The sequence below is a fragment of the Salminus brasiliensis genome, chromosome 6 (genome assembly GCF_030463535.1).
Source record: "Salminus brasiliensis chromosome 6, fSalBra1.hap2, whole genome shotgun sequence".
Classification (NCBI taxonomy): domain Eukaryota; kingdom Metazoa; phylum Chordata; class Actinopteri; order Characiformes; family Bryconidae; genus Salminus; species Salminus brasiliensis.
Window position 1 is genome coordinate 44,685,560 of NC_132883.1, and position 21,852 is coordinate 44,707,411.

At 45.6% G+C, this 21,852-nt stretch overlaps 2 protein-coding genes across 2 annotated transcripts; both read right to left on the reverse strand.

Moving 5' to 3' along the window:
• Nucleotides 1-979: 979 nt before the first annotated feature.
• Nucleotides 980-6,282, reverse strand: arpc5la (actin related protein 2/3 complex, subunit 5-like, a). Its single transcript, XM_072682538.1, has 4 exons — nt 5,769-6,282; nt 3,223-3,294; nt 2,205-2,381; nt 980-1,646 (listed from the first exon to the last, which is right to left on the reverse strand). The coding sequence occupies exons 1-4, from the start codon at nt 5,907-5,909 to the stop codon at nt 1,584-1,586; spliced, it is 453 nt and encodes a 150-aa protein (XP_072538639.1). The 5' UTR covers nt 5,910-6,282; the 3' UTR covers nt 980-1,583.
• A 4,587-nt stretch (nt 6,283-10,869) lies between these two features.
• Nucleotides 10,870-20,727, reverse strand: LOC140557839 (uncharacterized). The gene is made up of 4 exons (XM_072682632.1): nt 20,517-20,727; nt 18,514-18,813; nt 15,406-15,568; nt 10,870-12,067 (listed from the first exon to the last, which is right to left on the reverse strand). Exons 1-4 carry the CDS (start codon nt 20,725-20,727, stop codon nt 10,870-10,872), a joined length of 1,872 nt encoding a protein of 623 aa, XP_072538733.1.
• Between the last annotated feature and the right edge of the window lie 1,125 nt (nt 20,728-21,852).

Here is a 21,852-nt window from a genome sequence, read left to right on the forward strand (position 1 = left end):
TAGATCTGGATACGTATTGGAACAGTATTGCAGTTGTTCATACGTGGAAATCTGAACTCTACAGCTATCTGCATGTAGACGCTGTAGTTTCACAAGGTATGTAGTTCACTATGTAGGGAGTAAGAAGGGGTTTGAAATTCAGCCTGAAACACGCATGCACTGTGGCGACAGCGTTTTGCGGGTCCACACGAAAATACTGAAAACAGAGCTTTTAAAAGTCTCCACCATGGAGATCGCTTTTAAAAATCTGTTTTCAGGGACCAAACCCGGTGCTTTAGTTTAGACAGGAGGCCAAAACGAGACAAAAAACCTTGTCTCCAAAACAGCAGCTTCTCAGGAGATACAAAGCCTAGCAGTAAAAATGTTTATTAAACAGACAGACCAGTTAAACTGTAGAGAACTAAAATCACCTGAAGACCCGTTCGATTTGGTAATTTTTCCTTGTTAATTTTTTCTTTTTTGTTTGACTTCTTTCTGTAGTACAGTGTGTCCAGCTTTCAGTGGAAGTCAATGTAAAAGTTCTTATTCCAAGTCATTTTGGCCCATTTATTCTAGATTTCATATTCAGATATTCTTGATGACCGAGGGTAGTGGGTTCAATACCCAGACTTGGCAAACTGCCACTGTTAGCAAAGCCCTTCTTGCTCCCTCTCTGTGTGTGTGTGTGTGTGTGTGTATGTTTACTGTATGGATGGATTAAAGGCGGAGGCCAAATTCCATCTGTGTCCAGCACTAATGGTGAACATAGTTCTCTTGAAAAAGTAAGAGATCTGCCAGATTCAGATTTTAATGATATAGTGAGAAACTTTAAGATTTGGAGATGCAAGCTTTTTGCAGGACAGTGACGACATACACAGCAAAGACTGGCAAGTCTAAATTCCTGAAATATACAATTTTTAACCAAACAGAAAGAGACCAAACCAGAGTTATGATCTTTATTGCACCAGGCACTTCACAATACCCCCCCTTTAACCCCCACCTCAACTCCACTGCAAAGCTAAATATATATTTATATTTATATATATATTAATCATTTTTCCTTTCTGTACAAAAGAAAAACTTTCTTAGAACTAAAGAAACGAGAACTATACCCCCCTCCAGGAGCGCCAGCAGCCACACACACACACACACACACACACACACACACTTTTGAAGCTTTCACAGTTTGGATGCCGAGAAACTGGCTTTCGAGGCAAATACAGAACAGTCAGTCAGTCCCGAAGCTCCTTCCACTTTCTTCTTCTTCCAACTTCTGAACCAAAACCTAAACCTGTTCACTTAGAAATGAAGCAGTGCATCAGGCCACTCTTAGAACTCCAGGAGGTAAATAAACAAATCAATAATTTACATTAAATACAAGCGCGCACACACACACACACACACACACACTTACTTCCCCACTGGATCGCACAGACAGTTTCTGAGTAAAATAAACCCGGGTAGCGTGGTCCTCTCCTCTGTGACGACGTTCCTAGCAGTGTGGTGAGATGATGGGAGCTGTGGAAAAAAGGAAGCTGTCTGTGTGTACAGGAGAAAAATGACCGGTCCTGTGGCTCTCGCTGCTTCTTCTTCAGCTGCTCTTTTCAAACAGACTTCCTCGCCGTCAGCACCCGTACAATGGACCCCAAACCACCGACAGCAAACGCCTGAGAGAAACAGAGAGGGAATTCTTTACGAACGTGCAGAGCCAGAGCCAGAGCCAGAGCAGTGCAGAACAGCAGAAATACTGAATTATTGCTCGGTGGAGCTGCGGCCGAGCGGCGGCCAGAAACAACGACTGTGGAAGGGTTTACTTCATTCAGTTCAGCAACAAACACAAGTTCCAAATCTAATCTATCATTAAAACACTGCCCATCACTTACACTGTGTCCAAATAGTTGTGGACACCCCTTCTAACGAATGCTTTTAGCTACTTTAAGCTCCGCCCACTGCATTTACATGATGCTCTAATCCTGAGCAACTTACAAGGTTACTCATAATTACAGAGGTGGGCCAGTGTACTGTTGGGAGTCTGGCCCAAGGACTCTTGGTCCTCTAGTCAACCAGTCCACACCAACCACTGCTGACACAGCTGTGCAAATGCACACACACAGCCTGTCTAGTCTCTGTAGAGAAGTACTGCCACTAGCTCTCTGCAGGAATGTAGATGATATCGTCCAGCCCTGACCTGAACGTGTAAAGTAAGCCCACTCAGCAGGCCTCACCTTTTCGTGCCACTGCAGCAGAATGGCACTGCTGTTGTCTGAGGGCTTCTCGAAGCCTCTGTAGATGTACTTCATCAGCAGGTCCACTCCATTCCTGTCCAACGACTTCACTGCCGGCTCAATATCGCTGCTTTTAAACGAGGTCAGCACCCGCAACACCACGGCCTGAGCTCGCTCCTGACACAGAGACAGAGATTCAGCTTATTTATGCAAAGTATCCTTGTGTAACATTTACGAGACCAAGCCTCTCGCTCAAACTCACATGCACCAGTGACCAGTGACCACCCTGTGACATTCCAACCATCCAGTAAAGTCCACCACACCTCAGATGTGCACACAGCTCTTCACAGGAAGAGCAAACACTGCTTTACCTTACAGACTTTTAGTATGAGTGTGTGAATCAGTCTGAAGGGGGCTGAATAACTAATAATTATTATAATTATATAAATATATTTGGCTAAATAAATCATAAAATATTTAAAATATACAATAAAGATATATACTGTATACAAAAAAGAAAATCAGCACACCAGATCATACTGGTACGTTTAAAAATAAGCCTTTCTACTCTTACCCTATTTCTAGACACCAACCAGCCATTTCATTAAAACCAGCTCCTTCTACAGGAGCACTGTGTAGTTCTACAATTCCTACTGTCTCCATCTGTTCCTCTGCAGACTCCGTTAACCTCCTTTCACCCTGTTCTTCAATGGTCAGGACCCCACAGAGCAGGACACTGCTGTCTGGATATTTCTGGTTGGTGGACTATCCTCAGTCCAGCAGCGACACTGAGGGGTTTAAACACTCCAGCAGCACTGCTGCGTCTGATCCACTCATACCCCCACCACCAGCACCAAATACTACAGTCTGCTCTGTGGTGGTGGTCAGTCCTGTGGGGTCTTGACCATTGAGAGAAACAGATGGATACAGTCTGGAACTACAGAACTACACAGTGCTGCGGTATGGTCAGTGGAGCTGACAGAGTGGACAGTGATAATGGCAGGAGAAATACTCTTACCTTCACAGCTGGGTTTTTGGAGTTGATGGGTGGGTTCCTCAGAGCGATGTGGAACGCGGTCATCATCTCTCCTGTGCATCTGGTTAAGGAAAGCAGGTCTACCAGCAGAGTCTACTGACAGAGGGTCTGCAGTCCAGGGTCTGACCTATACGCCACTACAGTGTTCCAATACAGATACCAATTCATGAACTTAATTAATAACCCATATACCCGACCATCCGAGAGAGACTTAAGGCATCAGGGTTGACGTAATCATTACTGTACTGACTTACTAACAAACAATAACAAATAAACAGATATAAATGAACCCAATTTCTGTTTATTGGTCACTAAAATTAATAACTGCGCTGGACCTCGGCACAGTGTTGTCTGGGCTCAGGACTTTTATAGTGAATATAGTTCGAATTTCTCCCTCTCGGTTTTCCTTATATTGAAGACAAGCTGATGGTTGATGACGGGTCGAGGGCACCATGCTGGTTATACAGGGGAAGTCTTGATATGTGTATGATGTCTGTAGGTTACTCTGATCCTGGGTTACGAAGCCTGTAATACCGGCGGTGCGAAAATTGGGTTCTGTGAATGGATTGGTCCAGCTAATTTTCTTAGTATCAGGACCGATATCTGATCCTAGTATCGGATCAGTGCATCCCTACTTAAAACCCATCAAATTCCTCTACAGACTCGTGTTCAATTTTAAAGGAGCAGTTCACCAAATAATTCTAAATTATCCAAATTAACACTGATATTTTGTCTAAAATTTGTTTTCTGTGGCGAATAAACACTGGTGACAGTCCAAGTCCGGTGTTTGTTAGCAACATTAGCCTAGCATAGCCAGACTGAGCCGAACGCAAGTCCCACAATCAAAAAGAAAAAGAAAAAAAGAAAGAAAATCCACAAGTTAAAAATGGTTCCAGGACCGAAGCGTAACTGCTAAACACACTAAGGCAGACTAACACACAGAGCTCAACACCCCAGGAGCTGCTCATCCAGGCAGCAGAAGTGCCAGAGACTGATTGATCTCGGGCAATTTGCTCTGCCGTGCTCTACACAGCAGTAACACAGCGCGAGAGCCAGCTGTCAGCTCTCGCTCTCTCCAGTCGCTCCCGTGTCCCAGAAACGAAAAACACACCCCTCACCAAAGACACTGACCTGATTCAGCAAGTAAGAGAATCTCCGGCAGAAGTGAACCACAGGCGGGAGCACAGGCGTGTTCCATTTACTCCAACACAGGTTAGAAGGACCTGTTCTGTCTTTCAGAGCTTTAAAGCAGCTTTATGCAGAATTGTACCCTAAAAAACAGCAGCTGCAGGATCCTGCTGACGCTCCACTGACTGGAACAGGGAGAACTAACAGGGCGTCTCCGTCATTCCCACTGGGGGCCGGAGCGCTGCTGCTGCTACTGCACTATGGAGGTTTGGTGGTGGAGCTGCAGGAGGAGAACCTCTCTCCAGAACTGCTGTGTAACGCTGCAGAACCCATACAGTCATATTAGTGTAGAATCCTGTAGTATTACTCCATCACCTCAGCCCACATGCTGCTCCACCTTCAGATCAAGCTTCTGGAGAACTCAGCCTGTCCAGAAAATCATGTAAAAAGTGTCATTTTATTTCCTGACTGCAGGGGGAGCCCTGGAGCAGGAGATTCCAATTTTCACATACTGCTGCTTTAAACTGTTTAGTTTACCACAGTGTTTTATTTTGGGACTAAAGTGGGGGGTCAGGGTGGTGACCTTCTAGGACAGAAGGCGAGCAGCTAACAGCGTCTGATTCTACGCTGCCAAAGCAAGACAGCCAAATGACCTTTAACCTCTTGTGTCTTCTGTCAACACTGCAACCCACTGACCTGCCCAAACACTGTCCCGCCCGACCAGCAGGTCCCAGCCCTGAGCGCCTGCACTTCACTGCCACGTTTTTCCTTCGTAATGAAGTTCGAGGAAGTGGGAGAACATGAAACCATGCAGGTGGAGATGCTGAGGGTTCAACCCAAGGATGCAGGGAAAGGTCAGAATCCAGTCAGTCTTATATCAGCCATAACATTAGTACCACCTGTGCTCCTTGTGTTGCCACAACCAAACTGACCCATCAGGGGAATGGACTCCACAAGACCTCTGAAGGTGTGAGGCGAGGCCTCCATCAGTATCAATGAGCTCTGGGCACCCGTGCCCCCGTCGCCAGTTCACCAGTTGGCACTGGTGCTAATGTTATGGCTGATCAGTGTGTGATTATATATATATATATATATATATATATATATATATATATATATATATACATACATACATACACACACACACACACACACACACACGTACATACAGGCACACTATAAATAGCAATAATAATAATAATAATAATAATAACAATAATAATAATAATAATAAATAAAATTAATTCAGCTGATTCTGTAATTATTGGATTACTATATACGAAGCTCGAGACGCAGCCCTCCTGCCTGGTTCTGTTCTGCTGGGGGTTGGGTTGGGTCGAGCTGTGTGTGTGTGTGTGTGTGTGTGTGTGTGTGTGAGAGAGGGGAGGTCAGTAAGGATATCTCCTGAGCAGCGCGTCCACCTCGGCTCCGTCCGGCCCCTGCTGCTCGGCCGCCTCGTCCTGCTCGTCCACGAACCGGTTCTCGTCATACTCGTCGATGTCGAGCCCGCGGAACCGCGAGGGCAGCGTATTCCTCGCCATCGGAACCGGAGGCGCGCGCACGAACACACACACGCGTGCACGCGCGCACGGTGACGGTTACGGTCTGGAATTCCTGCGATGCCGGGATATTCTAACGCTGCGAGAACCCAACGGTCGAATGTTCTAGCTAACGTTCTGACGCTCCGGGGTTCGAGCGGTGTAACGTTCTAGCTAGCTATCACCCTGACGTTCCAAACCCCGAGATCTGCACTCGCGCCACAAACCAACCCAAAAAAAACCCAGCGTCCGGTACTGAGAGCGCGCCCCCGTCCCCCGTTACCTGTCCATGAGCGCGAGCATGGCCACGCGCTGCCGCTGCAGAGCGGTCAGGAGAAAAAACACACACACAGAGCGGACCGTGGTGGAAGCGGAATGACGACATGGCGTTTCCGGTTTCCCTGTGACGCAACGGGGGGTTGCTACGGTGATGGCTAACATTAAAAATTAAAGTAAATAAATAAACGATAAGCGATTAAACAGGTAAATAAACAATATCTCATTACTGTTTTAAGCTTAAGATGTTTAACTTCAGTGAACTTAAGCTATTTAGCCTGCAGCAATAAACCTGTTTTATAATGATTTTATTTTATTATTTATTTTTATATTATATTTGCTGCCCAGTTCTCTTAAATGCACTGTGTTTATATGTGGATGTTGTATTATTCTTACTTGCGTTTTTATTTATTTGATAATTTTGTCCTAATTTATGTAGCTATGTTTTATTTTATATATAGGATATCATTGGGTTTTAATTGTATGTTTACTTCAACTTAAAGTAGCTGAATGCATTCATTAGAAAGGGGTGTCCACAAACATTTGGACACAGAGTGTACGTGTATCGTGCTATTACCTGACAGAGAGAGAGAGAGAGAGAGAGAGAGAGAGAGAGAGAGAGAGATGTGGATGTAATACGTGTTTTAGCCGGGAGGGGGCAGCAAAGCTCTTCAGTGTTTTTTTTGCTGCCAGTCTTCAGCTTGCGTTCAAAACTACATCTACAATAAATGGACAAAAGTATTGGGACACCTGCTCATTCATTGTTTCATCTGAAATGCTTTTGTTGGATTAACTGTAGAGATGCTGTCCAAAGAATAAGACTTTTTACTAGATTCTGGAGGAGGAGCATTGCTGTGAGGATTTGATTGCATTCAGCGACACAAGAGCTGTGTCAATGGATGATGATCACCACCTCACCTCATCATCATCCCCAACTCATCCCAAAAGTACTGGATGGAGCTCCACCACCATCATTCCAGAGAACACGGTTCTTCCACTGCTCCACAGCTCAATGCTGGGGGGCTTTATACCCCTCTAGCCCACGCCTGGCATCATTAGGCAGCATGGAGCCAATAGGGTCATGATGTTGATCTGCTCCAGAGAGTCCTATTCTATTGGCAGTACTTCTTCTCTACAGGTACTAGACAAGTGTGTGTGTGTAATGGGTGCAACTTAACGTGTGTATATTATGCTGGTGACAGTGACTATAGGGCTGTGCATTAGGGCAGTCTAACAGACTGTGCTGAGAGACGCTGGACGTACTAGAAGGTCCAGCTGCAGGTCCAGAAGCCATGTTTTTGGGTCTGTATGCATCCTACATTCCTAGTCTCTCTAGACTTCTCATTAGAGACTCAGTGATCAGTAGAGTAATGCGTGCATTAATGGGATCTCTGGTTTTCAGGACACGCCAAGCCCTTTTTCCGTGCCGTCTATTCTGGGCCTTTGTTTAGATCCCTGAGAGCATCTGAGCTGGACTTCTCCCAAAGCTTCTGCCCTGTTTGTACCATGACCACAACGGCTCAGTACTCGGATCCACCATTTAATATGTGTGTGTGTGTGTGTGAGTGTGAGTGCTTGGGTGTGTGTGAACTGAGGCGGCCTCTAGGCTGATCATATGAACCCGGTCTTTTGTTCCTGCCTCGTAGCCCCCGGCTGTCGGCCTGATAACGGTCATGTGTGTGTCCAGGCATTATCAGCCGACCAGCTTACATCCTCTTTCTCATTTTGCTAGAGCAACACAAATATTTACCCTGACCGTGAGCCGGAGGAGACGGGCCTGGAGTGCGTGTCCAGCCCCCGGGGGCATTCCAGTGAAGCCTCCTGAACTTTCCGAGATTGCGTGTTTATTTTCATCTCCATCTTGGCGTCAACTGCATGAGATTTATAGGAATCCTACACTCAGCTCAGGCCCTCCCTCTGGATGCCCCCACATATGGAGTTATGGAGTGAAGCCAGTGTTTAACTCCAATACTGCTTATTAAAGCAGCCACATGTCTTGTATTATAAGGCCCTCAAAGCAAGTGGTCCTCAAATGAAGAGTTTCAAATGGGAGATGTTTGGGTCTTGTTTGAATCCAGGCCCAGAGTTTATCCTCCCCAACGGAGTCTCCTGAGATGTGTTGTGGTTTCCAACAGGGCTTCAGTGATTCAGCCCTAGTTCACTAGTGTCCATGAAACCTCTGAAAGTGACTGTACTGCACCGTATGATAACAGACGTAGCAAAGCTCTTAGAGAGCTGAGCTTTCACTGGGTTTCATGCTGTTTCACGCTGGCTCTAAAAATAGCAGAGTGCGCGAATGAGCCATCTGCTTTCACCAATCGAACAGATCTGATATCTCACACTCTCAGAGCTGCCAACTTTCCTCTTCGCTCTCTGCGGGTTGGTGACGTAACCAGGGCGATACCTGGTCGGTTCTTGGAGGCCGGACAGGACAAACTAAACTAAATCTGTGTGAGAACCTACAGGTTTGTTTCCACTGACGCCCGGAGCAGCAGTGAGAGCCGCTGGGAACCCGCTGTAGGACTGATCTGCTCAGGTTGAGAGAAGGTAGGAGGCAGCAGGGCTGGTTGGTCCAGTGTTAACAAGAGGGTCAGGAGAGGGCACTGTCCCAAAAATGTAGCAGATCTACCCATCCGTCTATCCGAATGTCTGTCTATCTTTCTGTCTATCTGTCTATCTGTCTATCCGTACACATCAGTCCGTCTATCCATCTGTCCATCTGCCCACCCATCTATCCATCTGCCCACCCATCTATCCATCTATCCACCCATCTATCCACCCATCTATCCACCTATCTATCCACCTATCTATCTATCTATCTATTTATATATCTATATGTCTATATCTGTCTGTCTATCTTTGTCCATCCATCCATCTGTTTATCTATCTATCCATCCGTCTGTCCGTCCATCTGTTTGTCTGTCTATCTATCTATCTTTGTATACATCTATCTTCATCCACCTATTTATCTCTGTTCATCTGTATACATCTGTTCATCCATCCATCTGTCTGTCTATCTATCAGTCTTTTATTGCATCTATCTATCTATCTATCTATCTATCTATCTATCTGTCTGTCTATCTATCTATCTATCTATCTATCTATCTGGCTATCTGTCTATCTGTCTATCTATCTATCTATCTATCTATCTATCTATCTGTCTGTTTGTCTGTCTATCTATCTATCTATCTATCTATCTGTCTGTTTGTCTATCTGTCTATCTATCTATCTATCTATCTGTCTGTCTATCTATCTGTCTGTCTGTCTGTCTGTCTATCTATCTATCTATCTATCTATCTATCTATCTATCTATCTATCTACCTCTCTATCTATCTATCTATCTATCTATCTATCTATCTATCTATCTATCTATCTATCTTTCAGTCTGTCTGTCTGTCTGTCTGTCTAACTATCTATCTGTCCGTCCCTCCTTCCATCCATCTGTTCATCTATCCGTCCCTCTGTCCGCCCACCCATCTATCCATTCACATATCCGTCCATCCATCTACCTTTCCATTTGTCCATCTGTTTGTCTATCTATCCATCTATCAATAACATCTGTTCATCCATCCATCCATTTGTCTGTCTATCGGTCTGTCTGATTCTCCATCTGATTATCTATCTATCTGTCTGTCTATCCGTCTATCTATCTATATCGTCTATCTACTTGTCTGTCTAACTAGCTATCTATCCTTGTCCACCCATTCGTCTGTCTATCTACCTGTCTGTCAATCTATCTATCTGTCTGTTTGTCCGTCCCTCCATCCATCTGTTTATCTATCTGTCTATCTGTCTATCCGGCTGTTCTGAAGATAAATAGGTTTATAGATTTAGGATTCAGCATCATTTTTCATAAACACCAATAATCCATAATATTAAAACCAGCTGCTCTGGCCCTCTGGCCCATCAAGGCACGGGATCCACAAGACCTCTGAAGGTGTCCTGCTGTGGCATCTGACACAGAGACTAACATTAGCAGAAGATCCTTACAACTTACAAGTCCTGTAAGTTGTGAGGTTGGACCACCATGAGCATCAATGACCCCTGGATACCCACAACCCTGTTGCCAGTTGTCCTTCCTTAGAGCACTTTTGGTAGGTACCGACCACTTCATACCGGGAACACCCCACAAGACCTGCCTGATGTTTTGGAGTGGGTCTGATCTACTCATCAGAGGCCACCAGACAAACCTGTGGAGTCCATACAGGCAGAGTGCACACTGCCATTAAAGCAGAAGGGGGATGCACCACCAAATACTGAGAAATTCTCAAGAAATTCATGTTCAGACGGGTTTTAATGCTGATAGTTTTATTTACAGTGAAAAACAAGATGTTAAATTAGACAGTAAGGTATAATGGGAGACCTTTGGTCTCCTATGGACTTGTGGACCCCCCTGTAATTGCAATGTAATGAGAAACTGGGACAACCAGCCCCAGATTCCTGCACTGTTTAAAGACAGGCTTCTGAGAAAGCTCTCTGTTCTTAGAGAGAACACGAACATCTGCAGCCGTTGTCTTGCCCATATTTTCTTAGCCAAGGAAGAAGGCCAGTGTTGCCTGAGCCCCTTTGGACATCGTTTCGCTGTAGTCAGGCACACCTGTCTCTGAGCATTCGCCGTAATATTCCTCATTAGTGTGCAGTGGGCAGGAACACAGCCTCCACTCAGCCCACAAGATCTCCACAGCTTTCAGACCGGCCCTCCGTCACACCTGGTAGCGTGAGTGCGCAGCTCACACACAATCTTGGTCTCTTGGGGACCCCACGGGCCCCACACAAAGGTCTTGGTGGTTTTGGTTTTACAAGGCGGAGCCCCCCACTCTGAGCTCATTATTTTGGGGTGGGGACCTGTTGTTCTTCTGGCTTCCATTTTTGAGACATGGCGGCTTCCCTTTGTTTCTCTGCTCTGGGGCAGTTCCTTCACGTTTTTTATGACTCTTTTGTCCAAGCTGACGCTGGTGGTCCGTGTCTTGGCACGGTGGGGCTGCGGGGTATGGAGCGTTCTGAGGCTGTAGCCAAAAGGGGTCCCGTAAAACGATGGAAGCGTATGGGGTAAGGGGGAAGAGTATGTGTGGGTAAATGGGGAAGGGAACGATATAACTGGTGCTGGGTGAGCTATCCTCCTCAGGCTGTTGCTTTCAGAGCTTTGGCCCAGCGAACACGAAGGCGTAACATGAGCGCGTCCAGATTTCAGCTTCGGAGGCGGAGCTTTCGCTCTTTTCTCCAGTACCTGCTGATGCTCCTTTTGGGGCATTGCTATAAACGAAGGAGGGCTTTCCGCCGAGCTTTGAGTGTCTATTGGTTCCTTATGGTCAGAGGTGCTCGGCAGGAGCTCTGAGTCTGGCTCCATCCTGGTGGTACCTTTGATGTTGTCTGCAGCTTCATCTGACCCGTTATTTTCTCGGCATCCCTGCAGTCTGTTTTCTTCTGCGGCGCTAGGTTCCGGCTCACGTTCCTTAGTGGTGTCAAGCTGTTTAACGTCCTCAGTACAGTCAAGATGTCTGATATCCTCTCCAGTCTCATGTTGGTTGTCCTCCTCACTCTTACTTATGTCACCCTGGGTGACCTCATGCTGTCTTTTGTCCTCAGTGAGTTCATCTTTCTTGTTGTGCTTTCCTTCGCCCCGTGTATCGTCCTGCGGTGGGTTGTCGTCTGCGGTATTAGTCTGTCCATTGTCTTCGCCGAAGACATCCCCTCGTTTTCCCTCATTGACATATTCCTCATTTCCGGGACTGTTCTCCGTTTGAACGCTCTCCTCCCCCTCGTTCCATCTTCGGATCATGGTTTCCTGCTGCGCTCCGGCTTCTGTGACCTCATGTTGGCTCGTATCCGTCGTATTGTCTCGCTGCTTCTCTGATCTGGTGTCTAATTTCGGCTTGATTTCTGATCTGCTGAGGGAAACAAACACCATGTTCACAAATAAACTGCAGAAATGGTTTAGATTAGAGCTTTAACAGTTTCATCAGGCTGTTCCCTGTTAAACGACTTTATTTTGGTGTCCAATCTCATGACCTGAAGGGGCAAAAAACATCATGTTCACAAATAAACTATAAAAATGCAGCTAAATGATTAGAACGACTGTTTTTAAAAACGAGCTCCCTGCCAAAAAACCCAGTAGGAACATGCACTTTAACTCCAGTACGCTGTTTTCCCAGAAGGACGAACAGCTCTGGACGCGCATCGCTTCTAAAAAGGCGAAAGCGAAGGGCCTCAGATGTCTAGCAGCTCTCATAAAGAGCGATTAATATCCCGCGGCAGAAGAGAAATTCTCCGCCCTCTGATACCCCACCCCAGAGACCTGGGCCTGGAGCCTGGAGTTATGCTAGTCTGGAAGCAGAGCGAAAAACTGCACATACCAGCTGGGACTAATATCTACTGCATGACCTAACCCTACATCCCAGCTGCTGCTGAGACACTGCAGTGTCAGGATGCACTGGGATAAATGAGATGAGCTGTGTTAGGGATGGGCGATACCGCTGATCTTTTCAATTTTGATATTGAATATATAGCGATATTGAGGACTAAGAAGTTCTATAAGAAGAAAATGGCATAGAAGAGGGATCCTCACATCTCAAATTTACCAACAATGGCCCTGCATCGCTTAAAGACCCCCCTTGAGGCACCTTTAGTTTTAGGAGTGTATTAAAATTCCTTGTAATTGTTATCAGTGAAAATTTGTAATGAGGACAAAAGTATTGGGACACCTGGTCATTCATTGCTTCTTCTGAACTGAAGGGTATTAAAAAGAGTTGATCCTGTCTATACTGTCCAGGAAAGAAGAAAGACTTTCTACTAGATTTTAAAGAAGCATTACTGTGAGGATTTGATTGCATTCAGCAACAAGAGTGTTTGTGATGCCAGGATGTTAGATGATCACCATCCCACCTCATCATCCCTAACTTCCCAACTCATCCCATCCAAAATCATTCCAGAGAACACAGCTCCTCAATGCTGGGGGGCTTTATACCCCTCTAGCCCACGCCTGACATTTTTAGAAAGCATGGTGCCAATAGGTTCATGATCATCTGCTCTAGAGAGTCCTATTCTATTGGCAGTACTTCTTCTCTACAGGGACTAGACAAGCTGCGGCATTGGTCAGCAAAGGGTGTAACTTAAAGCAGCTGAATGCATTCATTAGAAGGAGTGTCCACAAACTTTTGGACATATATTATAGGTGTATACTGTCACTGTTACACAAAAAACTTGTATCTCCATCACATTCGCAGTGTTTAAAAGACTGTATCAGTATAACAGTAACAATAGTAGCTGGAAGGTACTCGGATCGGGTCGGACTGAGGGGGGAAAAGGGGGCTGCAGCTCTGTCATATCTGGAGCTGTGAGCTGATTTGCTCTGGTTTTGATTAGATTTGCGTGAATGAAGCCTCATTACATTCCTGCAGAGTGGCATCACATCTGTTTTCATATTCTATAAAGTCAGTAAAGCATCGCTTATTACGTTATACTGCAAGCAGTTTATCAGTTGATCGGTTCTAGGGTGGTTCTACGGCCCCCGTGAACCCGAAACACACCTGCTTCTATTAAAATTCCAACATATGTGGATTTTATCTGCAATAAACAAACCAAAGTGTGTCACAGACATGCCCACAGTATCGCGTTGGTCTCCTGGGGGATGTAGTTGTGTCAGCATTGACATTATCCCGGCCAGCTGGAATGCTGGACACTGTACTACTGGGGTGGGTTTAAGGGGGGGGTGGGGTGGGGGGTGTCACTGAATATTCCCACTGCAGCGGTCAGGCGACTCCACTGTGCACAGAGACAGCAAGCTTCCCTGACTTCTTCATTAAATAAGGAAATTATAATTGCATTATAATATAATTAGGATAATGAAATTAAAGTGGGTGTGGCTTATGGTTTCCTTGTGTCCATATTCATTTTTCACATTAAAGATCATAACACAGAATATCAAACTGCGTTTATCTTGTCGTGGTTGAATAGTGAGAGATCAGCGAATGGAAGTGAGAAACTATGAACCTCAAACATCCAGCAGAACCTAACTGAACAGAGCTGGAAAACGGGCCAATTCCAAACCCCCAAAACTCTTACATCACAGTCTCGACTCCTTATAGTTACATCCCACAACATTTACATAAACCCCGCCCACTAGATCCTCTCCAGACTAAACGAGGCTTTCGAGGCTGATCACAACAGCTACTTTGGGACAATTTGGAAGCGAGGCTAAAAGTGCTAAATGCTAATAGTTAGCCGACTAAAATGTTTCACTTGGAGGTAAAATAACAGGGTGGTAAATCACCTTGTTAAACCACATCTGAGCATTTTCCCCACAACCGAAATCACCTACACTCTCTGCAGAGATAGTCAACATGAACCTATTGGTTGCCACTGAAGCCCCCCAGAATTGAGCTGTGGAGCAGTAGAAGAACTGTGCTCTCTGGAATGATGGATGGTGGAGCTCCATCCAGTACTTTTGCGATGGCTTACTTTTTGTGACCGTCCAACTGAACACCATCAAAATCTAGTGGAAAGTCTTCTGCCCTGGCATATCCTTGATTTTGAAAGAACCAATGAATGAGCAGGTGTCCCAATACTTTTGTCCATATGGTGCACTTACTATTTATACATCGAACAACTTAAAATACTTAATAAACGACTCAAACCACATCCTGAAGACTAACTGGCCATCTTAGCGTGGGCACTTTGTTAGGCCAGGACTGCCCCTGTAGTTGATGTAGTTCTGTCAACGCTTACATTCTCCTGGCCAGCTGGACGCGAGACAGTATGCAATTGGGGTGGGGTTGTGTTTAGGGGAGGTGGGGGGTGTTGTTGATGGGATGTCACTGAATATTCCCACTGCAACACTGGGGGAGTTCTCAGGGTGCCATGTGTTCCCCCCACCCACTCATCCACCCAAGCAAACAGACCAGCTGCCAGTTAACCATGAGAAACATAAGCCAGCCGTCATCAGGTCTGTAATGCGACGTTTAGGCTCTGTACAGTTTCACTGCGGAGCTGAGCGTGAAGCGTAAAATCCTGCTTATTTCTGTCACTGTGATTATTTGACTCTCTGATTAGTTGCAGTTGCTGGAAATGGAAGCAGGATAATGGGTTTTATGTTCGATTTGCTGCTAATTTGGGTAGACTTTAGTAATACGCACATATGGAGCAGTCATGGTGCCTTTCTGTAACAGTAACAATACGACAGTTTGGAGGTTAAATGCAGTTCTTGACTGTTTTCTAACCTCTTTACCTCAGGTCCTCATCCTGTGTGGTTTCATGAGCTGTGCTGGGCAGCTGATAGCAGGGAAGGTAGAGGTGTAGAACAGGAGTTCCTCTGGAGGTGGACTCTGGGCTGCCTGGGTGTCCGCGTTCACCCTCTCTGGTTCTCCACACCACCCTGCAACTTGGGGTTTCTCCACACAGACAAACACTCCTGTCAATCACTGAGAATAATTTTCTTTATAATAGTAAAGCTAATACCCACACAGTTAGTCACTTCTTCTGTGGTACATTCACAATATGTACAGTTAGTTTAGGGTAAGGGTTAGGTTAGATTACTTTAGGTTATGGTTAGGTTAGGATTAGGGTTGGGTTAGGTTAGGTTAGGTTAGGTTAGGTTAGGTTAGGTTAGGGTTAGGGTTAGGGTTGGGGTTGCGGTTAGATTAGGTTTGGTTGGGTTAGGGTTAGGGTTGGGGTTGGGGTTAGGTTAGGGTTGGGTTAGGTTTGGGGTTGGGGTTGGGGTTAGGTTAGGTTAGGTTAGGTTAGGTTAGGTTAGGTTAGGTTGGGTTAGGGTTAGGGTTGGGGTTAGGGTTAGGGTTGGGGTCATTGTGGTTAGGGTTAGGGTTGGGGTTAGGTTAGGTTAGTTTAGATTAGATTAGGTTAGGTTAAGTTATCTTAGGTTAGGGTTAGGGTTAGGGTTGGGGTTGGGGTTGGGGTTAGGTTAGGTTAGGTTAGGTTAGGTTAGGTTGGGTTAGGGTTAGGGTTAGGGTTGGGGTTAGGGTTAGGGTTGGGGTCATTGTGGTTAGGGTTAGGGTTAGGGTTGGGGTTAGGTTAGGTTAGTTTAGATTAGATTAGGTTAAGTTATCTTAGGTTAGGGTTAGGATTAGGGTTAGAGTTAGGGTTGGGGTTAGGTTAGATTAGTTTAGATTAGATTAGGTTATGTTAAGTTATTTTAGGTTAGGGTTAGGATTAGGGTTAGGGTTGGGGTACATTAACATGCTAGCTAGCACACACAGGACTATATTAGCTAAGCTAGTCCGGATCTTAGCTAAAGGACATTAACATTCACACTAACAACACTATAATAATCAGTTAGCGCTAAGATAGGTCTAAGAACACTTTCGGTATGTTCTAGATTAAGCCCAGGTGCGTGGAGCTCGTAAAGATTTGGTTACAGGGTCTATTTTAATTAAAATGCTGCCTATGTAGGTAACAGACAGCAAGGCCACTTAATAGGAACTGAGACGAGCCAGTGTTCAACATAAGCCACAGACAATCCCTGCATTACTGTAGTACACTACCGCTCACTCCATCACTAATACTCATGGAGGATTATTGATTCTGAGTGTTAGAGAGTGGGTCAGTGTTAACTCCCTGGTGCGATCCGGGACGCCTTTAAAGTGGCTGCCATTGCAGAGTTTCCACACCCTGGTGATAATGATTCAGAGGGCTGTTAATCTTATGCTGGAAAGGTCAAAGCAACAATGAAGTAAGGAGGAATAGCTCGCAAATATATCTCAGGATTGCCTCACTAAAACAGCCAGGCCCAGAGTAAGTGTCTATGCTTCTAAAATCTGTCCAAGTGTTCCTCAATGCCTTCACCACTTTCCAAGGCATCCAAGACATGTACATTGGAGGTTGCTGGGAGCTCAGGGGGGTTCCTGAGAAGAAAAGCCCCCACTGGCATGTAGGACCTCTGGGCTAATAGGTCTTTAAATCTGTTGATCTGTTACTTCCAGATTCCAGAGCTGGCGCAGCTGAGCCAGGCATTCGGAAGGTAAATAGCTCATGATTGATGACACCCAACTGTTCGGTTAAGGTGGCTCGTTTAGCAGCCTGTGGGAATGGAGGAATGAGTCACGTCTCAGATATTCAGATACTTTTTTACTCAGTTTAAGTCAACTTCATTTTCTGTACCAAACACATGAACCACTCAGACGTTAAAGGGCCCGTATCATAAAAAAGTCACCTATATGAAAAAAAAAAAAAATATTGCAAAAAAAAAAAGTTTCAGCTGAACCTTTTTCAAGCTGAGCTGCAAAAACATTCAGTTTAATCACAGTTGTGATGTCATAACCCTGAACATATTTGCATATGACTACTCATTCATCCTACAGCAGTTAAGATCTGCCTATTCAGCTTACAGCTACTTAGCCCCACCCATTTCACCTACATCAGTTTAGTCCCGTCCATTCCACCTAGAGCAGTTAGCCCCTCCCCATTCAGCTAACACCAGTTTCGTCACGCCCATTCACCTACAGTAGTTTAGCCCCACCCATTCACCTACAGTAGTTTAACCCCACCCATTCAGCCTACAGCAGTTTAGACACCATTTAGCCTATAGCAGTTTAGCCCCATCCATACAACCTGTAGCATATTAGTCCGACCCATTTCACCTAAAGCAGTTAAGCCAGACCCATTCTGCCCACAGCAGTTTAGACTGGTCCTTTCGTCTTACTGGAGTTTATTCAATCTAAAGCAATTAAGCCCCACACATTCATCCTACAGCAGTTTAGAGAAGACCACTTAGCCTACAGTAGTTTAGCCCCACCCATACAACCTGTAGCATATTAGTCCCACCCATATCACTAAGAGCAGTTTAGCCCCACCCATTCAGGTAACATCAGTTTAGTCCCGCCCATTCCACCTAAAGCAGTTAAGCCCCACCCATTCTGCCTACAGCAGTTTAGACTACACCATTTAGCCTATAGTAGTTTAGCCCCACCCATACAACCTGTAGCATATTAGTCCCACCCATTCTACCTACAGCAACTTATCCCCATCCATTCATCTTAAATTAATTTAGTCTCGCCCATTCAGCCTACAGTAGTGTAGCTCCTCCCCTTCCAGTCTACAACAGTTTAACCCCACCCAACCAACTATCATAGACTACACAGAGAGGAATAAAGCCCCCCAGTACTAGGCCTGATGGAATGCCCCTAATACCTTTGGGACAAGGCCTAAATATTTAATTAGCACAGAATTAATCATGTAACATTTTGTGTGGCTGAACGCAATCAAATCCTCACAGCAATGTTTCAACATCTAATGAAATCCTGATGAGGTTAATCTTCTGTGTCAGACCAGAAGCAAGAGCATATTCAGAAACGTGAGGTGTGCATGAGGGATGGACATCTACCTGGCCTCGGATGGATTGCTTCACTTTCTCCAATCTGAGTGCTGGCAGGTGCAGTGGCCGGTCGGCTGATGGACGCCAGCCTCGCTCTTCTCCCCCCCGCCACACTGCTGTGCGCTCTCACTTTCCCCTCGAATGTCTCCAATGTGCCGCTGAGGGCCCTCTCTTCCTCCAAGCTTCTGTGTGTGGAAGTCTCCTCTCTCTCCATCTCCTCTGCTCTCTGGGAGCTCTCACTTTCAGCTTTGCTGAGAGTGGAGGCCCAGCGGTAGGGTCTTGGGGACAGAACACACTGCTTTCCACATGCTGGAGGAGAACATAGGGAAGGGTCTGTGAGGTGTAATCTTTTTCCGTTGTATTTTCTACAAGGGAAAAGAACGTGGACGAGTTCCACAAAGGGCCTGAACAACAGGGAGGCTGCCCAGTGAAAAGATGCTGCATTTCTTCCTGCTGTTTTCTCCTGGGTCAGCTGAGAGTCATACGTACCCTTGAACCTTTCATATTTCATGCTAAGTGAAAGTCTTTTAAGGGGCGGTTGGGGGCCAAAATCTAATTTACGCGGGTTTCTTTCTTGCCTAAATCTGAAATGCAGTCAGTCGGCCAAGACATGTTTGGTTTTTGAGGTTTGCTTCTTTAGCGTTGCACTGAAGCTATGTGGCTAACATAGCAGGTTATGGAAGCTACCATTTCCCAACTAGGGATGTGTACCGCTACTTGTGAACCTGGATGACTGCTTCAGGTGCCAGCATTTGAAAACTAAAATTATTGTTTGTGTATTTTATGTATTATTATTATTATTATTATTATTATATAATAAGATTTATTTAAGATTTTTAAACTGATTTTCTCCCCAATTTAGATCCAATTACCCAACCTGTACGTATTCTCTCCCTGCTCCCCCCAATCACACGCAATACCCCCAACACTAATAAGGCCGAGACCCACACACGCCCCCTCCGACACGTGTGCAACCAGCCACACCTCTTTTCCGAATTGCTGCCGATGTGTCGTCACCAGGCAACCAACAATCACACCTGAAGGGAAGCAGCGTATACCCGGCTCTGATGCACCGGCTAGCAGACACCAGTGATGGCCGGCGCCGCACTAGTGTGATGTGGGGAGAAACAGCGCCATCTACCCGCTCTAGAGAGAGCAAGGCCAATTGCGCTCTCTCGGGGCCCCAGCTGCAGCGTGATCGGGATTCGAACCAGCGATCCTCTGATCACAGTGACACCACCAAAACATCGTTTTTATGCTTCAACAGTTCTGTAAAGTGAGAGAGTTTTGCTTGTTCTTGCGAATAAATTAATATATTTCACTTTGCTGGTGTGAAATACCTGTTTCCAAGGACGCAGTTAGCATTAAGCTAAATTCCAGGCTATGTGCACTTATTAGTTGTTAGCATGCTAGTTCAAAACTAAGAGTAAGAGTAATATTGTGTTGATTTGATTTTGGTCTGAACCAATGACTGTAGAAAACATGGACGCAATGGCTGCATTCTCTTCTGTTCTATAGAAATGAAGCCGAAACTGTCCGCCATGTTGTCAAAATTGCAACCAGAGCGTGTCCGGTGAGTGGACACTCCAACAGTAAAAGTGCAGCTCATGTAAGTTCCTCTACAGCTCAGCTCAACTCAATGTACTGAACAGAGAGGACGCCATGCAGGTCCTGCGGATGACCGGTCTCTTCCAGCCAAGGCTGTCAATCACTCAATTCCTAAGTGTAGCCCGTCTTTTTACGATAGAACTGATTTCTGGGGGAAATAAAAAATGGACCACTGGGAGAACTAGCTGCTGGAGTTTGGAGACACTGGAAATGGAAAGACAGTTTAAAGGAAGAAATCGGCCGTTTTGGGGATTTTGAAACATATGTAAATGGGCGGAGCTACACATCATACTGCAACCTGCCAGCAGAGGCGCTAGACCTGTGGTTGTTCACTTTTGAGAGATGCTACGCTGTCCATGTTTTCTCGATCATTGGTCCGACCACTGTTTTCAGTAAATTCTTACCGATCAGACGATTGGTTTGTGGCAGTGCTGGCGGGGGGGATCCTGAACCTGCAAGGTCCCTCTTGTGGTGAAACGTGGTGTTTCCATTGGTTACAGTGTTCGGAGATAACAGTCTGAAGTCATATTTCCGCCGTGTCTTACGGGGTGCCGCTCTCGCTTGGTTTAAGATGTAGAACTGCTGCCCTACCGTTAAAGTGTAGGACCATGCCATGGAAGCACCTCACAGTTTCTGAAGTTACCTCTGAAGTCCAGCAGACGTCAGGGAAGGTCAAAGGGCAGGGATGACGGGACACTTGTCTTTATTTCCAACTACCATGAGAAAGAGAAAGAAAGAGAGGTCATCTGTCACTCCAAAGGAAAGGCTAATGAACCCAATGGGCCCCCTAAGGCTAATGTGCCCAATTCATTCAGGGGCCACCAGTACTGAGGACAGAAATATAGGCTGTCCATCACTACGTGTGCTGTCCATCCATCCAGACTTTGATGTCAGTGCGCTTCCTGCGCCACGTTAGCGTAGCGTGAGGAAAAGGCTGCCGTACAACATGTGGAATGCTATTCTCATTCTCTCAGCAATCACAGCTCCATCATTTATCTTTCATTAGCCTGTCATGCTAACTTAGCAAGGTTTATTTTTCCCTACATATCCACCATCCTATAGCCACTCTGATACGGCCCAGCTGTTACTTAGTGCCATAAATGAATTCCATCCCTTTCTGTGACATGATGGTGTGTTTACAAAAGCCTCTGAATGAGAACAGTATGGATCAAGACACGAACAAGAACCAGCGCAAACTCATTACAACCCATGAGCAGTTACTGTCAACGTCAACACAAAAACCTAAAGTGATATTTTGGACAAATATCAAACTTCCCCCTCGTCCCCCAGATGTACACAATCATCTGAAACAAGCTTGGTGCCCAAACTTTGCTTCTTCAGTGTGGTCCTGGAGCTATGATGCTAATGTAGCTAGCTTGTGGTACCCGCCTTAAACTGTGCTGTTAAAGAGGAATTCCACTAAATTGCACCAGTTTTTCCACCAAATCTCAAGAGTTTAAAAAGTAAACGGTCATTCGCTGGGTTTGGGGGTCTGAAATGCTGCCCTGTAGTCTTAAATTTGAGGGCTTGGCGGGTTAGCACACACAAAATTCACATACTAATGTTTTATACTGACAGGAAGTCATGAAGCAATGCTATGCCAGCATACGTCACTGCAAGTTCTTCTAATGGCCACGCTGCACATCGGGTTTTTTTATGCGTGAGTTACGTCTCCCTTTTTGTTTTGCGTTGCATTGTGGGATAATAATGTCCATCGTAATCACTGTCGCTATTTTCTAT

Bases quoted from the DNA above. Each gene is read 5' to 3' on its own strand.
- LOC140557839 (XM_072682632.1), bottom strand. From the start codon at position 20,727: ATGGCATGGTCCTACACTTTAACGGTAGGGCAGCAGTTCTACATCTTA. The intron at 18,814-20,516 runs GTAAGAATTTAC...GTTCTCCTCCAG, and splicing joins ACAAACCAATCGTCTGATCG to CATGTGGAAAGCAGTGTGTT. The intron at 12,068-15,405 runs GTAAAGAGGTTA...TTCCCTCAGCAG, and splicing joins ACACAGGATGAGGACCTGAG to ATCAGAAATCAAGCCGAAAT.
- arpc5la (XM_072682538.1), bottom strand. From the start codon at position 5,909: ATGGCGAGGAATACGCTGCCCTCGCGGTTCCGCGGGCTCGACATCGAC. The intron at 3,295-5,768 runs TATCCTTACTGA...ACCAGATGCACA, and splicing joins TGGACGCGCTGCTCAGGAGA to GGAGAGATGATGACCGCGTT. The intron at 2,382-3,222 runs GTAAGAGTATTT...TCTCTGTGTCAG, and splicing joins CCAAAAACCCAGCTGTGAAG to GAGCGAGCTCAGGCCGTGGT.